Source organism: Dipodomys ordii, unplaced genomic scaffold (genome assembly GCF_000151885.1).
Source record: "Dipodomys ordii isolate 6190 unplaced genomic scaffold, Dord_2.0 Scaffold3, whole genome shotgun sequence".
In the NCBI taxonomy this organism is placed as follows: Eukaryota; Metazoa; Chordata; class Mammalia; order Rodentia; family Heteromyidae; genus Dipodomys; species Dipodomys ordii.
The window spans coordinates 18690484-18708665 of NW_012267219.1; the positions used below are offsets into that span (position 1 = coordinate 18690484).

An 18182-nucleotide genomic window follows, 5' to 3' on the forward strand; every position below is an offset into this window, starting at 1 on the left:
TCCCATCTATGTAATGTTGATAAAGCTAGGAAATCAGTCTGTGCTTCAATTTTCCTTCCATGGTGCAGAAACCATTCAAAATCTACTTCACAAGATCATTGTGAGGATTGAATTAATTTGTATTTGCAAATGTACTCTGCTCAGTGTTTACTTGACCTATAGTAAGCATTATGTGTGGGTTAAATGAAGGAAAATAAAATGTACAAAGTCAGCTCTTGATTTGCCTTTGCTTTTTAGTATTCTGTTTTGATAGTGTAAGCTACATTAGGATTTGCTGTCACATATGTTACATTGGAAACTTGTTAAATGTTTATAAACCCAGAGCAGAGGATATGTCTTAAAGCCAGAGTATTTTATCATAAGGAATCTGTGTCTTCTCTCTGATTTTTCTATTACAGAATGTAAGTGGTCGGACACAAGCGTTAGGGATTTCATTTTCATTTCTGCCATGTAAATAGATATTTCTAATATGAGTTGTTTTGAAAATCAATTATCACCACTTTATCAAAGTTGTAGGTAAAATTTAGATCCCTTGGACATAACTAGTGGCTACAAGTCTAGTTCTTCATTCTTCTGTTCGTTCTTCAGCACCCAGTGATCCTCCCAAAGATGTTCATTATGTAAATCTCAGTTCCTCATCAATAATTCTCTTTTGGACACCTCCTTCAAAACCAAATGGAATTATACAGTATTATTCTGTTTACTATAGAAATAATTCAGGAACTTTTATGCAGGTAAGACCTGAGTTTTCTCCTAATGCAATTTTTACATCCTTTAAATTTGTTGGAAATATAATCTTGACATTTTCGAAGCAATTATGTATCTCATGTTGACAATTGTGCAAAGATATTATACACTTCACACTGACAGAGAAAATTAGTAGAGAAATGTCAGACTTTTTCTCTCTCTCTCCACACATACACAAATATACACATATGTGCATATACGCTTTGCTATGCTTTTTTAAATGGTTAAATGGTTATTTATACTTATATAAGTCAGGTAATGAGTACAATTCTTTTTGAACAGTGTCACCTCTTCCCTGTTTTCTCCCAGTTTTCCCCTTCTGATCCTCCTCTCTACATCATTTGTGCTTTTTAACAGTAATGATCCTATCTTTAGTTTAATTCTACATGGGAAGAAAGTCCTCAATTCTACTTTTTCTAAAAACTGTTCTCTAAAGTGTGTTGGTTTCCATTTATTCTCATGTTTATTTCTTAGCTAAAAAGATGCTTTTGTATTTTATCAAATATACAGTTTTGGTTTGAATATATTTGTTTTTTAAAATTAATGTATTTTGTGTCATTGGTTAAAGTCGTAGGACTGTAGTTATTTTATCTGCAGTATCTAAGGTCCTCAGCTTGCACAGTTTGCACATGAGCACTTTCTGGATGTGAATATAATGGTTATAGAAATAACAAAAATGCATTTAATTAAGAGAATTTTTTGCATTTTTATTGTGACTATTAAGGAGTTGTACATAGGGGTTATAATTTCCTAAGTCAGGTTATGAGTATAATACTTCTTGATTAATGTCTCCCTTTCCTTTATTCTCCCTTATTTTCTTTTTTAAATGTTTTTTGTTCATTGTAAAGATACTGTACAGAGGGGTTACAGTTAGATGAGTAAGGTAATGGGTCCATTTCCTATTGAGCATTGTTACCCCCTCTTTTGTTTTTCCCCTACCACCCATTCCCTCCCCATCTCCCCAACTCCTCCCTCCCCCATGCAGAAGCTGTAAAGTTTGGTTTCAACATAGTATCTTGTACATATTATTGCTACAATGGGTCAATTGTATCCTTGTTTCAGCATTTTGTTATTTCCCTTCCTCTTCCCAAATTAGAAAAATGTGTATACAAGATGCAGGGCACTAGAATCATATACAGTGTAAACAGAGGTTATACCATGGGGCCTTCTCCCTTATTTTCACTTGCTTATCTTATCCACAGTTACATAATTCATATTTTAACCTAGTGTACATTGAGTACAATGACTGAATTTTAATTTTTCAAAGAATTATAGCATTTTTGCAAATTAAATATTCACAATATTCTTCTATACAGAAAGAGCAAAGTTTGAGTCGCTGCGATTGAATCAAACATAGGAAGAATTAGAATATAATCTGTTAAATGCTACCTTAGGAGACACTTATAGAGTGTGTACTTCACAAATAGGAATTAGCAAATGTATGTTGACGATGACTTTGAAATTCTCACATATCCCCCTCTCCCACCTTCTTTTCCTTGTGCCATTACTGGGGCTTAAACTAAGGGCAAGGGTGCTTTTCTGCATTGAAAAAAAAAAGGCAGTGAGAAATGGGTCTTATAATTCTAGATCCTAGGAATGCTTTTACTTCTGTGCAATCTATTTAAAGCCTTTGTGCCATATATTTAAAGCTTATCACAATTATTTTGACTTTGTCCACATTTAATACTCAAGTATGAATGTCTGACTATGGTTTCAGCATGATCTTCCAAAACTACTATTCAAACTTAGGTACATAATGTGATCCAATTTGAAATTTATCTGTTTTAGAACAAGTCTTAACTTTGATTAAGTTATCTTAAGAATGCTTTTAAGTGGGACAGCTGCAAGAAGGCACAGGCTAAGGATGTTAAAATATTTCAGAGTTCTAGCCTCATATTCCTTGATATTCAGTCATGGTTTACTATATTCCTAAAGTTAATGTTAAAAACAATATGTTCAATGGGTCCACCTGTATCCCTATTTAAACAATTTGTTTTTTCCCTTCCCCTTCCCAAATTATGACAACATCAAATACAGTGAAAACAGGGGTTATACCGTGGGGGAGGGACATACAAAGCAACAAAGAAATCATCTTATAAGTAAGTTAGAAACAATAGCAAGAAAGAAAAACTATTGCAACAATGAGATGTACAAGATGTTACGTTGAAAAACGAACTTTACAACTTTGGCAGGGGCAGGGTGGGGGGGTGGGAAGATGGGCGTGCAGGGATAGTAAGGGGAAACAAGGAAGGAGGCAACAATGCTTGATAAGAAATGTACCCATTACCTTGCTCATGTAATTGTAACCCCTCTGTACGGTATTTTCACAATAAAAGAACATTAATTAAAAAAAGAATATACAATCAAACAAAAACCCCAATATGTTCACTACCTTGCTTTTCTATGTTAGATTGTTGGAATAGAAGAAATTCTCAGAAATGAGAGCTTTTTTTCCTGTTTCCATAGAAATTTATAGCATACTTCATACCTTCTGTTTCATATATATTTATTATTGTTTTAACTCCTTTTGCCAGATCTGGCATTTTAAGAAAATTGACATATGACACTTATCTTTTCTTTCCCTGATGTACTCTGGCCTAGTGTCATACATAGGCTTAATGCCCAATAGATTTACAATATAATAGGCTTACATTTTCATTACTTAGCTATAATTTTATAACATTTCAGGATGAAGTAATCTTTCCTTGGGGAATTTAATCATTCTAGTACTTAGCCATCCATCTTCTTCCTTGTTTCACATTAGGTTTGCTATAAGGTACTAACTTTTCTATATTTTAATTTCTACTAACTTCTTATTTCTTCAGTGTGCCTGACATAGTGTTGAATATTAAGAAAATATTAAATGAGGGCTGGGAAGGTGGCTCAGTGGTAGAGTGCTTGCCTTCATGCCTGAGGCCCTGGGGTCAATTCCTCAGCACCACATAAGAAAAAAGAAAAAAGCCAGAAGTGGCGCTATGGCTCAAGTGGTAGAGCACTAGCCTTGAGCTGAAGGGCTGAGGGACAGTGCTCAGGCCCAGAGTTCAGGCCCCATAACTGGACCAAAAAAAAAAAAAAGAAAGAAAATATTAAATGAACTTTAATAGATTAGAACAATATATAAGATTTTACTAAATACTTTATGACTGGATTTCTAGTCTTAAAGACAATAAGCCTCATTTAGATATTCTGAGCCAAAAATTATGGCTGAGCAAACAAAATGAATTAAGTAGATGAATGAGATAATCTTCTTCTTAACTGAACCAATTTATAAATTTGTTATGTGTGTTTGTATGTTAAGTAACACATCCAGAAGGAAAGATTTCTGGGTGATTAAAATATCATTCATTACTCCCTAGTCAAGGACATAGTAATTAGAATAAGTCCTAGGTGAAGAATAATTACAATTTATTCAAAAATCCTTAAGTAATTCATACTGTAAGTAGTGCTTTATATACACCAGTTACTCCATGCCTAAAGTAGATGTACTGAAGGCAATGGAATTCATACAGCCTATTTCGTGTGAGATTTTAAAGTGTCTATTTCCATAAAAACCCACCACAAAATCAAGGTGGTTCTTTATCGTATTCATTCTTTTTCCCCTCAAATATTTAACGTGACAAATTTCAGAACTATCTTAACTATAAACTTAAGTCAGATCAACTGATGTTTATGATTGACAAGTGAAAAGAACACATAAACTGTTTTTACTGAGTGCAAGGCATAGCACTGGTTGCTCTATGTGTGTCTTTGTGATCTGATTTTAAAGCTCTCTGAGAAGTGAAAACCATTATTCTCTTTTTATAGCTGAGGGAAGAGAACCTTTGAGATTAGATCATTTATGCTGGGCTACTCTGTCAGGACTTGAATCTAGACCTATAAAACCAAAAGGCTTTACATAGATTGGTATGACTCAGATTGTTCATCAGAAATAGTCATTACTGTACAATTACTCATACAGATTACACATTTATATATAACAAGGTCTCCTTGTGTAATGCCATATACCACCAAACCTGCCTATGTACATGCTTTCAAAAGCTATTTTTTTTATTTTGGAATTAATCTTGTTTGGTAATGTGTTTTGTCTTTAAAATTTGGTCAGAAATGAATACTTCAAATATTAAGATACATTTAGTAGTAAATATAATTGGAGTCTAGCAGGAGAACCTAGACATTTTTCTTGCTTGGTATAGTGCAGTACCTTTAACTTCTGTCTCTTCGCTCCCTGCAAATTGTAGCCAAAAGGAGAAATTACTAAGGACAACTACCAGTGAATTCTTTGAGTTAATAGAAAGAAATAGATGCTCCCATACTTTCCCCATCATTGATGGGAGGAAAACATTTCGAGTTTTGTAATATTCCCAGAATTTCAAGAAGAAAACCAATGCTTTGAAAAATACTAGTGTTTCATAATGAAAATTGATAGCCCTCAGCACAGTGGGAAGAGCTCTCCCTTGGCCATCTGACCTTTGTCATCAGCTCAATATTTCAATTTTGGATCCTTGCTAGTTTATATTGTGATTTGGCAATAAAACTGCTACCATCTATTTTTCTTTTCCTATAAGCATATTTTCACTGTAATTGCTGCTTTAAAAATGGTCAGTGTACATTAATGGCTCATGCCTGTAATTCTAACTGCTCAGGAGGCTGAGATTTGAGGATTGTGGTTGAAACCCACCAGGGAGACTCTTATCTTCAATGAACCACTAAAAAGTCAGAAGCAAAAGCGTGGCTAATCTTCTTAACAATTAGTACATTAAACTAATAGAAGACAATTTCTGAATAATAGCTATTTTGAAACATTAATGCATCTAAAATGCATTCTGAAGTGTTAAAAATACATTTATTTTTCAGAATTTTACACTCCATGAAGTAACCAATGAATTTGGCAATATGACCTCATCTGCAATAATAGATAAACTGGCAATATTCAGCCACTATACTTTTTGGTTAACAGCAAGTACTTCGGTTGGAAATGGAAATAAAAGCAGTGATATAATTCAAGTATACACAGATCAAGACAGTATGTAAATGTAAACATTTATCAATCTCTACTTGGATTAATTGAAATTTTAAATAATGATTTCAAGAACTTTCTATGCAAAATCTATAAACCTGCTCATTTACTACAGGACTTTACAATGTATTTGATCTAGCTTGAAAACTATTATAATATTATATTATTATATATTATAATATTAGCAATTATATTATTAACTATTATCATATTATATAAAATATTATAATAACAGTCTTTTCTCCATGAAAGCTGCTACTTTTTATGCACAAAATTCTCTTGTTTTTATTGTTTTGAAGGATGTCACAACCATATATGCAGATAAGGGCATGAAAAATACTTATGTTAATGTGGATGGATTTTCTAAATATTAATATATTTGTCTATTTGCTTTAGGAACTCCTCTTTTAAAGTTACTGCAGCTAGTTTGTTTCCTTTTCAGACTTTGAGTTTACATAGCATTTCATTCAGCATTTTTTGGCTTATTGCATTTGTGACTAACATTCTCAAACTATCTTGTCTTAATTTAAGACATTTCTTGCATGCAGTTTGTGCAGAATCCTGTTTGTGCTGGTGTTAGAAAAGTGGAAGGATTGGAGCTCTTGGAGTTTTCTAAGTTTCAGTTTCTAAGTTACAGTGGCAAGTGGATCCTTGCCCATTTTCCTTGCAGTTGTTCCTGTTGTCCTTTTGGTTTTAAAAAGTTTAGTACCTGAGCTGGGAAGGTGGCTCAGTGATAGAGTGCTTACCTTGCATGCATGAGGCACCTGGGTTCAATTCCTCAGCACCACATAAGCAGAAAAAGCTAGAAGTGGCACGCTAGCCTTGAGCTGAAGAGCTGAGGGACAGCAGGCCCAGAGTTCAGGCTCCACAACAGGCCAAAAAATAAAAAGATTAGTGTTGTATTGAGAAATGGTATTGGCCTAAACACCTACAGAGAATAGAATTATAGTTTTATTATTTGAAAAATCATAAACTGACCTATGACATTTAGAGGAAATCAATGCTTTCTTTATTGTTGGAAAAGTCATTTACAAAAGCATACACAGAATATAAGAAATATGAGAAATATGAATTTTTGGAGTTTTTAACAAAAATATTGTAGGATAGCACATGGCCAATAACATTTCATTTTCTTTTTCCTTTTTTTAACATTAGAATACATTAATCTTTCAAGGGCCTTCAGTCATTCTTTAAAAGCAGATATCTCCAAAAAGATATTTTATTAATTGTAATAATTCTGCTTCATGTGGTATTTCAAATTTACATTAATCGAATACAATTTCAAAGGACAGCTAATATCTGAGAATAAGAACTTTTTTAAGTAGAACAACTTCTTTCGTTTTTGTTTTTGTACAGCTCATGGCCTTGACCATTTACTTGCTAAACAAGTTCTCTACCATTTGAGCCATACCAAGAGCCTTTTAAATTTGTTTACATTTGATCTCCCACCAATTTTGTCTGAGCTAGTCTGGAACCACGATTTTCCCACCTTCACTGTCCTCAAACTATGATCTTCTGATCTCTGCCTCCTGAGTTCTGGGAAGTAATTTCTTGAAATGCCAATGTGGGTTGGTACTCTGATAGAGAGATTCTGTTATTGATAACCAGAAATTGTTAATAGTATTAAATGTTCTTACTACCAGTATAACCTTGAGCAAGTTGACATTTTCTCTGAGTACTTGTCTTCATAGAACTAATAAGATAATCTTTACAAGAAAGTAAAACTGTTTTTTAATTCCAAAAGTTCTTAATTATATGAACAGTCATGCACCCATAGACCCAGGTACACCATCTCCATGTTAAAGAAAAAGAAAAATCCAGAAAAAAATATTCATGAAGCAATTCTCATACACATGAAAGAATACCATCTTTTGACATTTTACATTATTAGAGGGTATTTAACATATGTGTTCACCACATCTGCATTTAAATAATGTAAGAGCTGATAATGTAACAGATGCCATTTTGATGAGTATCCTGTTTGTGAATGTGAATTGTAGTTCAAATAACTGATTATTTTTCATGCTTTGTTCATCACCTATCATAGTACCTGAAGGATTTGTGAGAAACCTGACTTATGAGTCAATTTCATCAACTGCAATAAATGTAAGCTGGTCCCCACCACCTCTGCCAAACGGGCTAGTCTTCTACTATGTTTCACTGCATTTGCAGCAGACGCCTGGCCGTGTGGGAACGCTAGTTACATATGAAAACAGCATGTATTTTGGTAATCTGGAAAAATACAGTGATTATATATTTAAAATCACTCCATCAACAGAAAAAGGATTCTCTGATAACTACACTGCCCAGCTACACATCAAAACTGAAGAAGATGGTAGGCTGGACTACCTTATTGCTTATTAAACAGATAATTATTGCTGTCTTCATTTGTATTGCTTTCTTCTGGAACTATTATTCTTACCTAGATTTTGTTGGTTCTCAAGTAATTAGCCTTTCAACATATATAGCATAAATTCTACCTTTCTTCAGTTTGACATAGTACCTTATTGAAATTAGCTCCAGTTAGGACTTCTTTTTTTTTTTCTTTTGTTTCATTTAATATTGTCTTCTTCCTTTACAGTCCCAGAAACTTCACCAGTCATCAATACTTTTAAAAATCTGTCCTCTTCCTCAATTCTCTTATCCTGGGATCCCCCACTCAAGCCAAATGGTATAATAATAAGTTACAATTTGACTTTACAAGGACCACATGGAAACTATTCCTTTATTACTGCTGATGACTATATAATACTGGAAGAGCTTTCACCATTTACATTATATAGCTTTTCTGCTGCTGCAAGAACTGTGAAAGGACTTGGTCCCTCCAGCTCTCTTTTCTTTTACACAGATGAGTCAGGTAAGCTGGACCCACGCTGCTTCTCATGCTTGAAGTGTTCCAGGGCCTGCCCTCTCTCTTTCTAAGCAACAGCATGGAAAAATAAGGACTATGATTGCCCATTCATAGCTTACTTGCCATTATTCATCTGCTTCTTGAATTTTTTTTATTATTTGAAGCTTCACAATCATTTTTCCTATAAAAAGCTACTTTGGAGTTACTGTGTTACATGTGCCAAAACATAACAGCTGCTGATATTTGCTTTTGAAACAAAAAGTATAATTATTTTACATAACCTCTTAGTCACAATGCCATTTCTATGCTCAAAGTTTTATGAAGACAAATTTTCTAATATGTTTCCCAACAGTGCCCTTAGCACCTCCTCAAAATTTGACCTTGATCAACTATACTTCAGATTTGGTGTGGCTAAAATGGAGCCCAAGCCCTCTTCCAGGCGGTATTGTTAAAGTATATAGTTTTAAAATTCATGACCACGAAACTGATACTATATTTTATAAGGTAGGTTCACTGTAGCAGCATATGTTTACTACTAAGTCTTTTGTTTGTTTGGGTTTTGTTTTATTTGTGTGGGTTTTTGGTTGCCTCTTAGGTTTGAATACAGCCTTGCATTTGCTAAGCATGGGCTCTTCCACTTGAACCATATCCACAGTCGATTTTGTTTTTGATATTTGGGGGATAGGTCTTCTGTTTTTATCTTAGGGACAGCCTGGACTGTGATTCTCTGACCTAGTCCTTCAATACCTGGGCTTATAGGTGTGAACCTCTGTGCCTAGATAATTGATCTTTTAAGATGAATCTGTATTCTTTTACTTTCAATGGTAACGCATTTGTAACTTGAAATATTCCTTTCATCTTCCATTTTCAGGTCCCAGAATCAGTGATAAAACAGCCAATAACTGATCTTAACAAAGTGTCTGTACTATATATGTGTCGTTACTATCATTTGTTGGAAAAATAAGTTATAATTAACTAATATTTCTTAAAGGCAGTCTTCTTATTTTTTTCCCAAAGGCAAATGGAGATCTGAAATATTCTTATTGCATTACAGCAAGAAAGAGATAGAATATTCAGTGGACAATTTGTCCAATAAGGACATAATAGTTTATTAATAAGTAAATTATTTTATGCTATGTATAGCTAAAAAGCAAATAGTAAAATCCAAAAGCAGCATTTAAGTTTATATTACTTGGCACAATGGCTTTCTTACTCAAAGCCACTTGGTCATTTTAAAATCTGATAAGCTGAATAGAATTTGCATTGTAATCACAATATGGAAGCTGCTTCCCATAAGATACGTTAATGACACAATGCATCCAGAGCTCTGTTATCTGTCTCCACATTTCTCCATTTTTATTTGCTTTGTCTGTATGGAATATGTATTATTGCTGTGGTTATGCATAGAATAACAAAAACTAAAAACTTATAAAGTGTCAAAGTAGCTCTAAGAATAAAATGACAGGACATTATACTTGGATAGATTCTAATATTTGTAAATATTCTGTTTTATTTTCAATAGACATGCTACCATTGAACTAGTTGGGGTGGAACATACCTATAATCCCAGCATTTAGAAAGCTGAGGCTGAAGGCTATAAATTCCAGGCTAGCCTGGGCCAGGCAGTGAGACTCTGTATCAAAAAAAAAGTTGCTATTAATATTTTACTGGTCCCAAAATACTGTCTTTCTGCAAGAATATACTGGGCCAGGAGCAACCTATTTTAAGCTTTCCATAGTTGCTAGGATGACAGGTATAGGTACTGTTGTGTTCAGCTGCACTCCTGGATTCCATGATTTCTCTGATCTTACCCTTCCTAACCGAAATGAAAATGTACTTGTTTAATGTTTGCTTTCTTCTCAATAAGCAATTGTTTATAGATTGTTAAAATATACTTTCCTTGCTGGGCAATGGTGGCTCATGCATGTAATCCTAGCTTCTAAGGAAGAGGTTCTGAGTATCTAAGTATCCAAGGATCTGAGGATTGCACTAGCCTTGAGCACAAAGAGGCTCGGGACAGCGCGAAGGCCTTGAGTTCAAGCACAACAACCAAAAAATATGCATTATATATATATATGTAAATATATATACTTTCCTTGATGGCAGATATCGTATCTTATAGATATTTACAATCTACAGGTCCTTTATTATATGCTTTCTAAATAGTGTGAAAGAATGGGAGAAAATAGGTAATATAATAGGTCCCCTAAATTGATCTTGGCTTTCTAGAGATTATTTTTAAGTATCTCTAATTGTAAGTGCAAGAGTTAAAAATCATTGTAGAATTTGTAACATTTAATTAACAATCAATATGGTTTCTATTTTGTCATATATAAGATTCTTAACCTTATACCGTATGGGCAAACATACTCTCTTCCCATAAGAACAATTTTTGAACATTAACTATTCTCTTTTATATTCTTCTTTGGTCAAATGTAATAACTTTTTTCCTTTCCTCTTTTTACAAAAAAAGCTGTATGAAAATAAGACTCATTTGGGATTCTACAGAGAAGAGCTCCTTCTTTAGTCATTATTTTGTTTCCAATACCTCAGCTGCAGTAGTTGACAAATATATTTACTAATTTAATCATGCTAAGTAGATATTAAAAAGGAATTTAGGTGAATTTAGAGAAACTCAAACTTCAGTAACCAACAAAAAATTGGATTTTAAATTTGGAGCTTTAATTTTAGCAAATGCAAGGGAAAGGAATGAATGTATAATTTCATGTAAAAGCCAAATAAATAAGCTAAAACTAAAAACTACACTAGTTTTTTTTTAAAATGTCAAGTAAGTGATTACTCTAGGCAAAGAAGAAGCCCAGTTCATCCTAAGTACACCCTGTGAGGTATTTATTTTAAGCACTTACAATATCTATTGAACTATACAATACGTATAGAAGGAATAACTTCTTTGTATTAAAATAGTTTTCTATATTTTAGTATCCATTAATAAGGTTTTAATTGATTAGGTTTTTAATTAATTAGTGAGGGTCATTCTGACACATGTCCATACATGTCCACACACGCATACATTACATCTGATCACAGGCATCCACTGTCACCCTCTGTCACCCTCCTTCTCCTTTTCCCAAACAGTCTCCACCAGCTTCATTGTTTCATTCTCACATTTGTACATAAAGTATTTTGTTTATTTTCATGTTCCATTGCCCTCTCAATTTATCTTTCCCACTGGTGTCCACCTCCACTGTTTTATATTCTGATCATGTGTTAATATATACTAATTGTTCAAAGAAGACTCATGTGGTATTTCATACTCATATACAAATTTGATCAGACTGACTTGCTCACTTACTCTCACCTTCATCTTATTTCCTATTATTCAGTAACCTAAGTTCAACATCAATCTACAGTCCCACATTTAATAACACGTTATGTATATGTGTTTATGCATAATCCCATGTATGTTTACCTTTCTTCTAGTTACAAACAAATGTGTGTTGATTACTAAGAATGGATTTTTATATTTTTTCAGAATATTTCAGGTTTTCAAACTCAAACCAAACTTGTTGGACTTGAACCAGTCAGCACCTACTCTGTCAGCGTGTCTGCATTTACTAAAGTTGGAAATGGGAATCAATTTAGTAATGTAGTAAAATTTACAACCCAAGAATCAGGTTAGAAATGGTCAATACTGAATGTGTAATACTTAATTCTCTTTCTCTTTCCTCTCCCTAACAAAGCATCATTATTTAGTTCTCCATTCAATTTTCAGTTCTTTAAGCTGAGTCTTGACTGAAATCATCTATGTGTGTTTATAAATATATATTTACTGATACTTTCCAATTTTCTTCTTGAAATGAGAAACTTAAACAGGAGCCTAATTTTATGAGAAAGTAAGCTTCTAGACCAACTATGAAAATTACTTAAAGCATAGGATTAACTGAGATAGCAGAAAAATATAGCAGGGGAAAAATATACTATCAGTCACATCTAACAGATTTAGGGTTTTTTGGTGAATCATATTCAATGGCTTCTAAAAGTGATTCTCAAACTTCTTCTTAAGAAGAACTATGTTATTAAAACAAGATCCCTAAATCAGTCATTCATTTCCCCAGGCCTTTTGAGCCTTGATGTGCTACATTAATATAATATAACATCTACCAAAAGGTCCCATGACAAAATATTGCTAAAGCTTGTTTCTTTTTGATTAAGAGGACAGGCACCAACCAGTGCTAGGGCTCCAGGCTACCCAAATGTTTCTAAGGATTTGACAATGTGATTGCGGGTTGCACCCAGAAAAATACATTCAGTAATTGATTCAGTACTGAAAGCTTTAACAAAAGAGTATAGCAAACATGTCAACAACCATTTGATCCACTTAAAAACTACGTGATGCCTGGTGCCAGTGGCTCAAGCCTATAAACCTAGCTTCTTAGGAGGCTGAGATATGAGGATCATGGTTCAAAGACAGCCTGGGTAGGAAAGTTCATGAGACTCTTATCTCCAATTAACCACCAGAAAACCAGAAGTGGCACTGTGGTAAGAGAGCTAGCCTTGAGCTGAAGAGCTGAGGGTCAGCACCCAGGCCCAGAGTTCAAGCCTCATGACCAGCAAATGAAAAAACAAAACAAAACAAAAACTACCTGACAACACAAGGAAAAGTTGATATGTTAAGGTTTTATTCTATCTCTATTCTTAACTCTAATTTTACCTAGCAATCACATATCCAATAATTTAATGTGTACATGTGTACAGATTTTAACATTGGGCATTGTGTGTCTTTTAAGTTCCAGATGTGGTGCAGCATGTTCAGTGTACGGCAAGTAACTGGCAATCAATTTTAGTGAAGTGGGATCCACCCAAAAAAGCCAATGGAATAATCACACACTATACAATAACTCTTGAAAGGAATGCTACAAAGGTCTCTCCCCAAGATCACATGCATACTTTCTTAAAACTTCTGGCTAATACCTCATATGTCTTCAAAGTAAGAGCTTCAACCTCAGCTGGTGAAGGTAATGAGAGTGCATGCAACGTCAGCACACTTCCTGAAACAGGTAACTAAGGGGGACAGCTAACCTGTGCCAAATTTCTAACTAGCGTGAAATGTTTAATGCTTTGTAACCTGGGTCATACACTGTCAATGCAAGCTATTTATAACCTTCTTGTTTTACATCTCTTTCTCTTTCTTTCTCTCTTATCTATCTATCTATCTATCTACCTATCTATGCATGTATCTATGTTATGTATGTATGTATATATCTATCTATCTATCCATCCTTTTATTTTGCCAGTCCTGGGACTTGAACTCTGTGCCTGAGTGCTGTCCCTGAACCTCTTTGTGTTCAAGGCTAGACTCTGCCTCTTGAGCACAGCACCACATCAGCTTTCTCTGGATGGTTTACTGGAGATAAGAGTGTCACAGACTTTTGTGCCCCTGCTGTCTTTGAACCATGATACTCAGATCCCAGCCTTAGCTGGGATTACAGGGATGAGCCATGGGCATATGTTGGACATTTATTAAAAGATGGAAAATGTGTATTAAAATGCACAGTAGATGCTTCTTCAGTCCTCAGTTGTCCATGACTACCAGCTGTATAGTGCATAATTTTGGGGGGTTGCAAGGGAAAAAAAGGAGAAATATGTGTTAATGTGTTTCTACAAAATCTGAATTATCATTTATTGAAGTATATTTTATCACAGTTGAAAGGAAGGAAAGTACAAATAAGCTTTGCAGTATAAAATTCTTTTTCTTGCTTATTTTCATGGTATTTCCAATGCTTCCCTGGTTTTTTTGCCTGTAGTGTCAGATTCATTCAAATCTGTTTTCTTTTCTTATACTCCCCATTTCTTTCAAATTATTTGAGTAAAACTAACAAGCCACCAAGCTCTAAATTACAAAACGAGCTTCTGTTCTCCCTAACAGTGCTTGTTAGAAACCTCCTACTTTCTCCTATATTTTGCCAGCTCATGAACACTAAAACTTGATTGTTTCCTGATAAACATACATCTGTGGTTGTTGGATCTAATGGGAAGTAAACTAGCAGTCACTTCTGATCAGCTGATTTAGATGTTAATGAATAATATTCAGTGACTTCTAAAAGAAGTCTCTAAGCTTATTCCAAAGAATTCCAATATAAAACATGCTACTAGAGTAGGCATGGTTGGCTCATACCTATACCTCCTAGTTCCTCAGGAAGCTGAGTTCTGAGGATTGTGGTTCAAAGCCAGTCTGGGTAGGAAAGTCCAGGACACTCTTATTTCCAATTAAACAGTGAAAAAGCCACAAGGGAATCTCAAGTGGTAGAGTACTACCTTGAGCAATAAAGCTTAAGAACAGGACCCAGAGTTCAAGTCCCATGACCAGCACAAAAAAAAAACAAAACACAAAACAAAAACAGGCTACTGGATGATTATTTGCTCCTGGCATATCCAAAGCCTTTATCTTGGAAACATATTTTAACCTTACCTTGCTATCCCCATACTGCCCCAACCTACCCCAGTCTTCAGAAATCTGCTTCTCCAAATTTTCCTCCCGTTACTGGTTTTTGTTTGTTGGTTTTTCTGGATTGCAAATCTAGACCTTTCAAGCACACTTTGCCCTTTCTCTGGTTTCAGATCTAGCTCAAGAGACCTTCCCTCTTTTCTTCTCTCTTTCCAATGCAGTGTTCTTTGCAGCCTTCAGGAATGACAGACAGCATTTCCGCATCATCTCCTGCTTGTTAGGTCTCTCAAACTGTGTCATCACTCAGGAAGATTCCAAAGAGCCAGCTCTGCTTTGTCCAGTCTGCTGCCTGCTCAATATTGTTAGGACAAAACACCAGAAACAGCTCTATCTCATTTAGCTATAAACTCATGTTTTGTATCTGTGCCAGCTACTTATCACCTTTTATGCAGCTCTTGTTAAAGCATTGCCCATCTTCTGTGGAAAAAAATAATTTACTCCCCTTCTGAAGACAGTCTGCCTTCTCTCTCATCCATACTTAAGGTTACTAATATATTGATTTGTCCTCCTTTCCATCAAATTTTTCCTTATCTTTTTCATACACTCTAGATATATCCCCCTCTCAGAATGTCCTTGTTTTTTGTCTTTTAAGGATGTGACTTCTCATTTTAATTCAATTACATATCTCTTCTAGAACAATACTCAGTCCAATTATTCTGTCTCTTGCATTGTATTCTCTTTCAATTTCTCTGTCTCTTTCACATGTATGCACAGTTGGAAAACTTAAGCTGGGAACCTGTTTTCTGTAAGGTTTTTCCCTATCTCTCCTACATGAAATCAGACCTTATCAATTCACTTCTTGTTATGGCTCTTGGTTTGGACCTTCTTTGTAATCTTGACTGCCACCATCCCCTGCTAGACTCCTGTTATCTCCCATGGTAGTCTTCAGTGTTTCTATACTCTGTATGCTTAATAATCCAGCCTGCCTATCAGTCTCATCTTTCCACTGGCTCACCAACCAACTGAATTGATTACAACATATAATTTACAGCACTGTTGAATTCTATTAGCTGAAACTAATATCTGAAATTCAAAAGTGATCATGAAAAGTAGAATATGTATGAAGCTACCTACAGTTTTCCTTGTGTTTTACTTAGTCTCATTGTCCACAACATATATTCTAGAATTTATCACTAGTTAAAATTTGTCCAGTGGATTTCATTTTTCATCTTAGAAAACATTAAACACCCATTATTGAATAGGCATTGACTAGATTCTTGTCCTTAAAGTTACCTAGCACATTTTCACCACTAAATTGCCTCTTTTAATTGTATTCTTCTCACATTCTGTGTCACAGAAAATTTTATTCATTCTTCAAAGCCCTCCAATGCGAGGCCTTAATTAAACCTTCAGTGGCATTCTATGCTTTAACAGAGATTCTTAGATTTCATTCTAGGCTTTCTGAGTAATAACCTTGAGTAATAAGGTCCCTGACTCATGTGTCTAAGTATGTCTTTAGGTGTTTCTGATAACTCTATATGTTTGGGGAATACTGAGGAAGATCACCCAGATACACTGAGGACTGGCAAATAATATCAGACAGGCTTACCAAGGGATGACAGGTGTTTTAGCAGTAAGAGGGCAGCAGATCATTGATACATGGAGTCAGAGAGAAGAAAAATACATTAAAATCCAGGTATGGACCCTGCACCAAGGTAGTCTAGCACCAGGGAACATGGTTTTCATGGAACCACAAAGGAGTCTTGAGTTTCAGAGGTCTGACCAAAAAAGACAGGATAATAATTCTGAAGAACGTGAGGTGTTCAGACCTCTAAAACCGGGCAGAAAGCTTATTACTGAACACACTGTTATTCCGAATGAAAGCTCAATCCAAGGAACAAAGCAGTTTCTCACCAGTACCAAGACACGTATTCATGGATGTAGAGAGCTATTTGAATTTATGGTTCTGATATATGTGTGTGTGTATACATATATAATTTATTAAATTATAAGTTTGAATTGAAACTTACTTCAAAATTAAAAGTCTACCTATATAGAATTTGAACGGATACTATATCTAAAAATAAGTCAGTTATTAGACATTTTGTACATTGTGTTCCCCATTTCTACTGAAGACCTTTGTTTCTTTTTTCTTTAAAGTATTGTAAAGGTGATATATGGAATGGTCACAGTAACATAAGAAAGGTAATGAGTACATTTGTTTTCAAACACTGTGACCCCCTTCTTCGTTTTCTGCCACTTTCCCTCCCTCAACTGCCCACACCCCAAGTTGCAAAGTTCCATTTCCAACTTAGTGTCTAGTGGATAACATTGTTGCATTAGCACATCCTTTATCCCACCCTTTCTGTGATTCTCTTTCCCTTCCCCACATCAGATAAACATACATAAGACAAGGGGTACCTGTTCCGAAATCAGAAACAGTAACCAAGGGGAATAAACCAGAGGAGAAAAAAAAGAGACAAAAGAAATAACTACAAACTGTACACTACAAATTTTTTTTAAAAAAAGAGAAACAAAAACAAAAGAACTGCAAGAAAAACCCTCTTGTTTTTACATCATGGAGATCATTTCTATTAGTATCATTTTATATGGTCCTATGCACATACCTATGGGGCTACTGTGAATTTCGGTTGTTTCTTATAGTTGGGCTTCTGATGCCCTACTTTAGAAACTCGAGACCATAATCCACGTTTCTGAAATAGGAATTGGGGAGCTTCAACAGTATATGTAGGTAACAGTAACTAAGCTGAAAATTTTGGGAGCCACTGAATTCAGCTGTGATTCTTTGCCTGTTGTGATCATGTCTTGCTTTTGCTTTGTCCACTATTTCTCCCAGAAAGCATGAGACATTTAGAGAGAGGTGAATGTTTTTAGAAGAAAGAAATGAATTATTGCCTTCATTATTTTTCATAAAGTTGCTCTTCAATTACTACATACCATTTTCACACTTCTGTCAGGCAAAATGAAAAATATTTTCTCACAGGCCAATGTAAAAATTCTTTTATTAAGGAGAGTCATTCATAAGAAACATTAAGTATTGATTTCTGTTTTAAAATTTTTCATCATTAAAATTGTTTTAAATACAGAATATAATTATATTTGTGAACATGTTACTTAGTAGATGCATAATTTACTTTTTT

At 34.6% G+C, this 18182-nt stretch overlaps 1 protein-coding gene across 1 annotated transcript in view; it reads left to right on the forward strand.

Annotated features, from left to right (window-relative positions):
• Ptprq (protein tyrosine phosphatase, receptor type, Q) overlaps nucleotides 1-18182 on the forward strand; it is a 168776-nt gene that overhangs the window by 57717 nt on the left and 92877 nt on the right. The window contains exons 19-25 of the mRNA XM_013020306.1: nucleotides 589-734; nucleotides 5602-5770; nucleotides 7812-8099; nucleotides 8346-8621; nucleotides 8968-9119; nucleotides 12109-12250; nucleotides 13364-13633. Of these exons, the coding sequence (XP_012875760.1) occupies nucleotides 589-734; nucleotides 5602-5770; nucleotides 7812-8099; nucleotides 8346-8621; nucleotides 8968-9119; nucleotides 12109-12250; nucleotides 13364-13633 (1443 nt within the window). The remainder of the gene's footprint in view (nucleotides 1-588; nucleotides 735-5601; nucleotides 5771-7811; nucleotides 8100-8345; nucleotides 8622-8967; nucleotides 9120-12108; nucleotides 12251-13363; nucleotides 13634-18182) is intronic.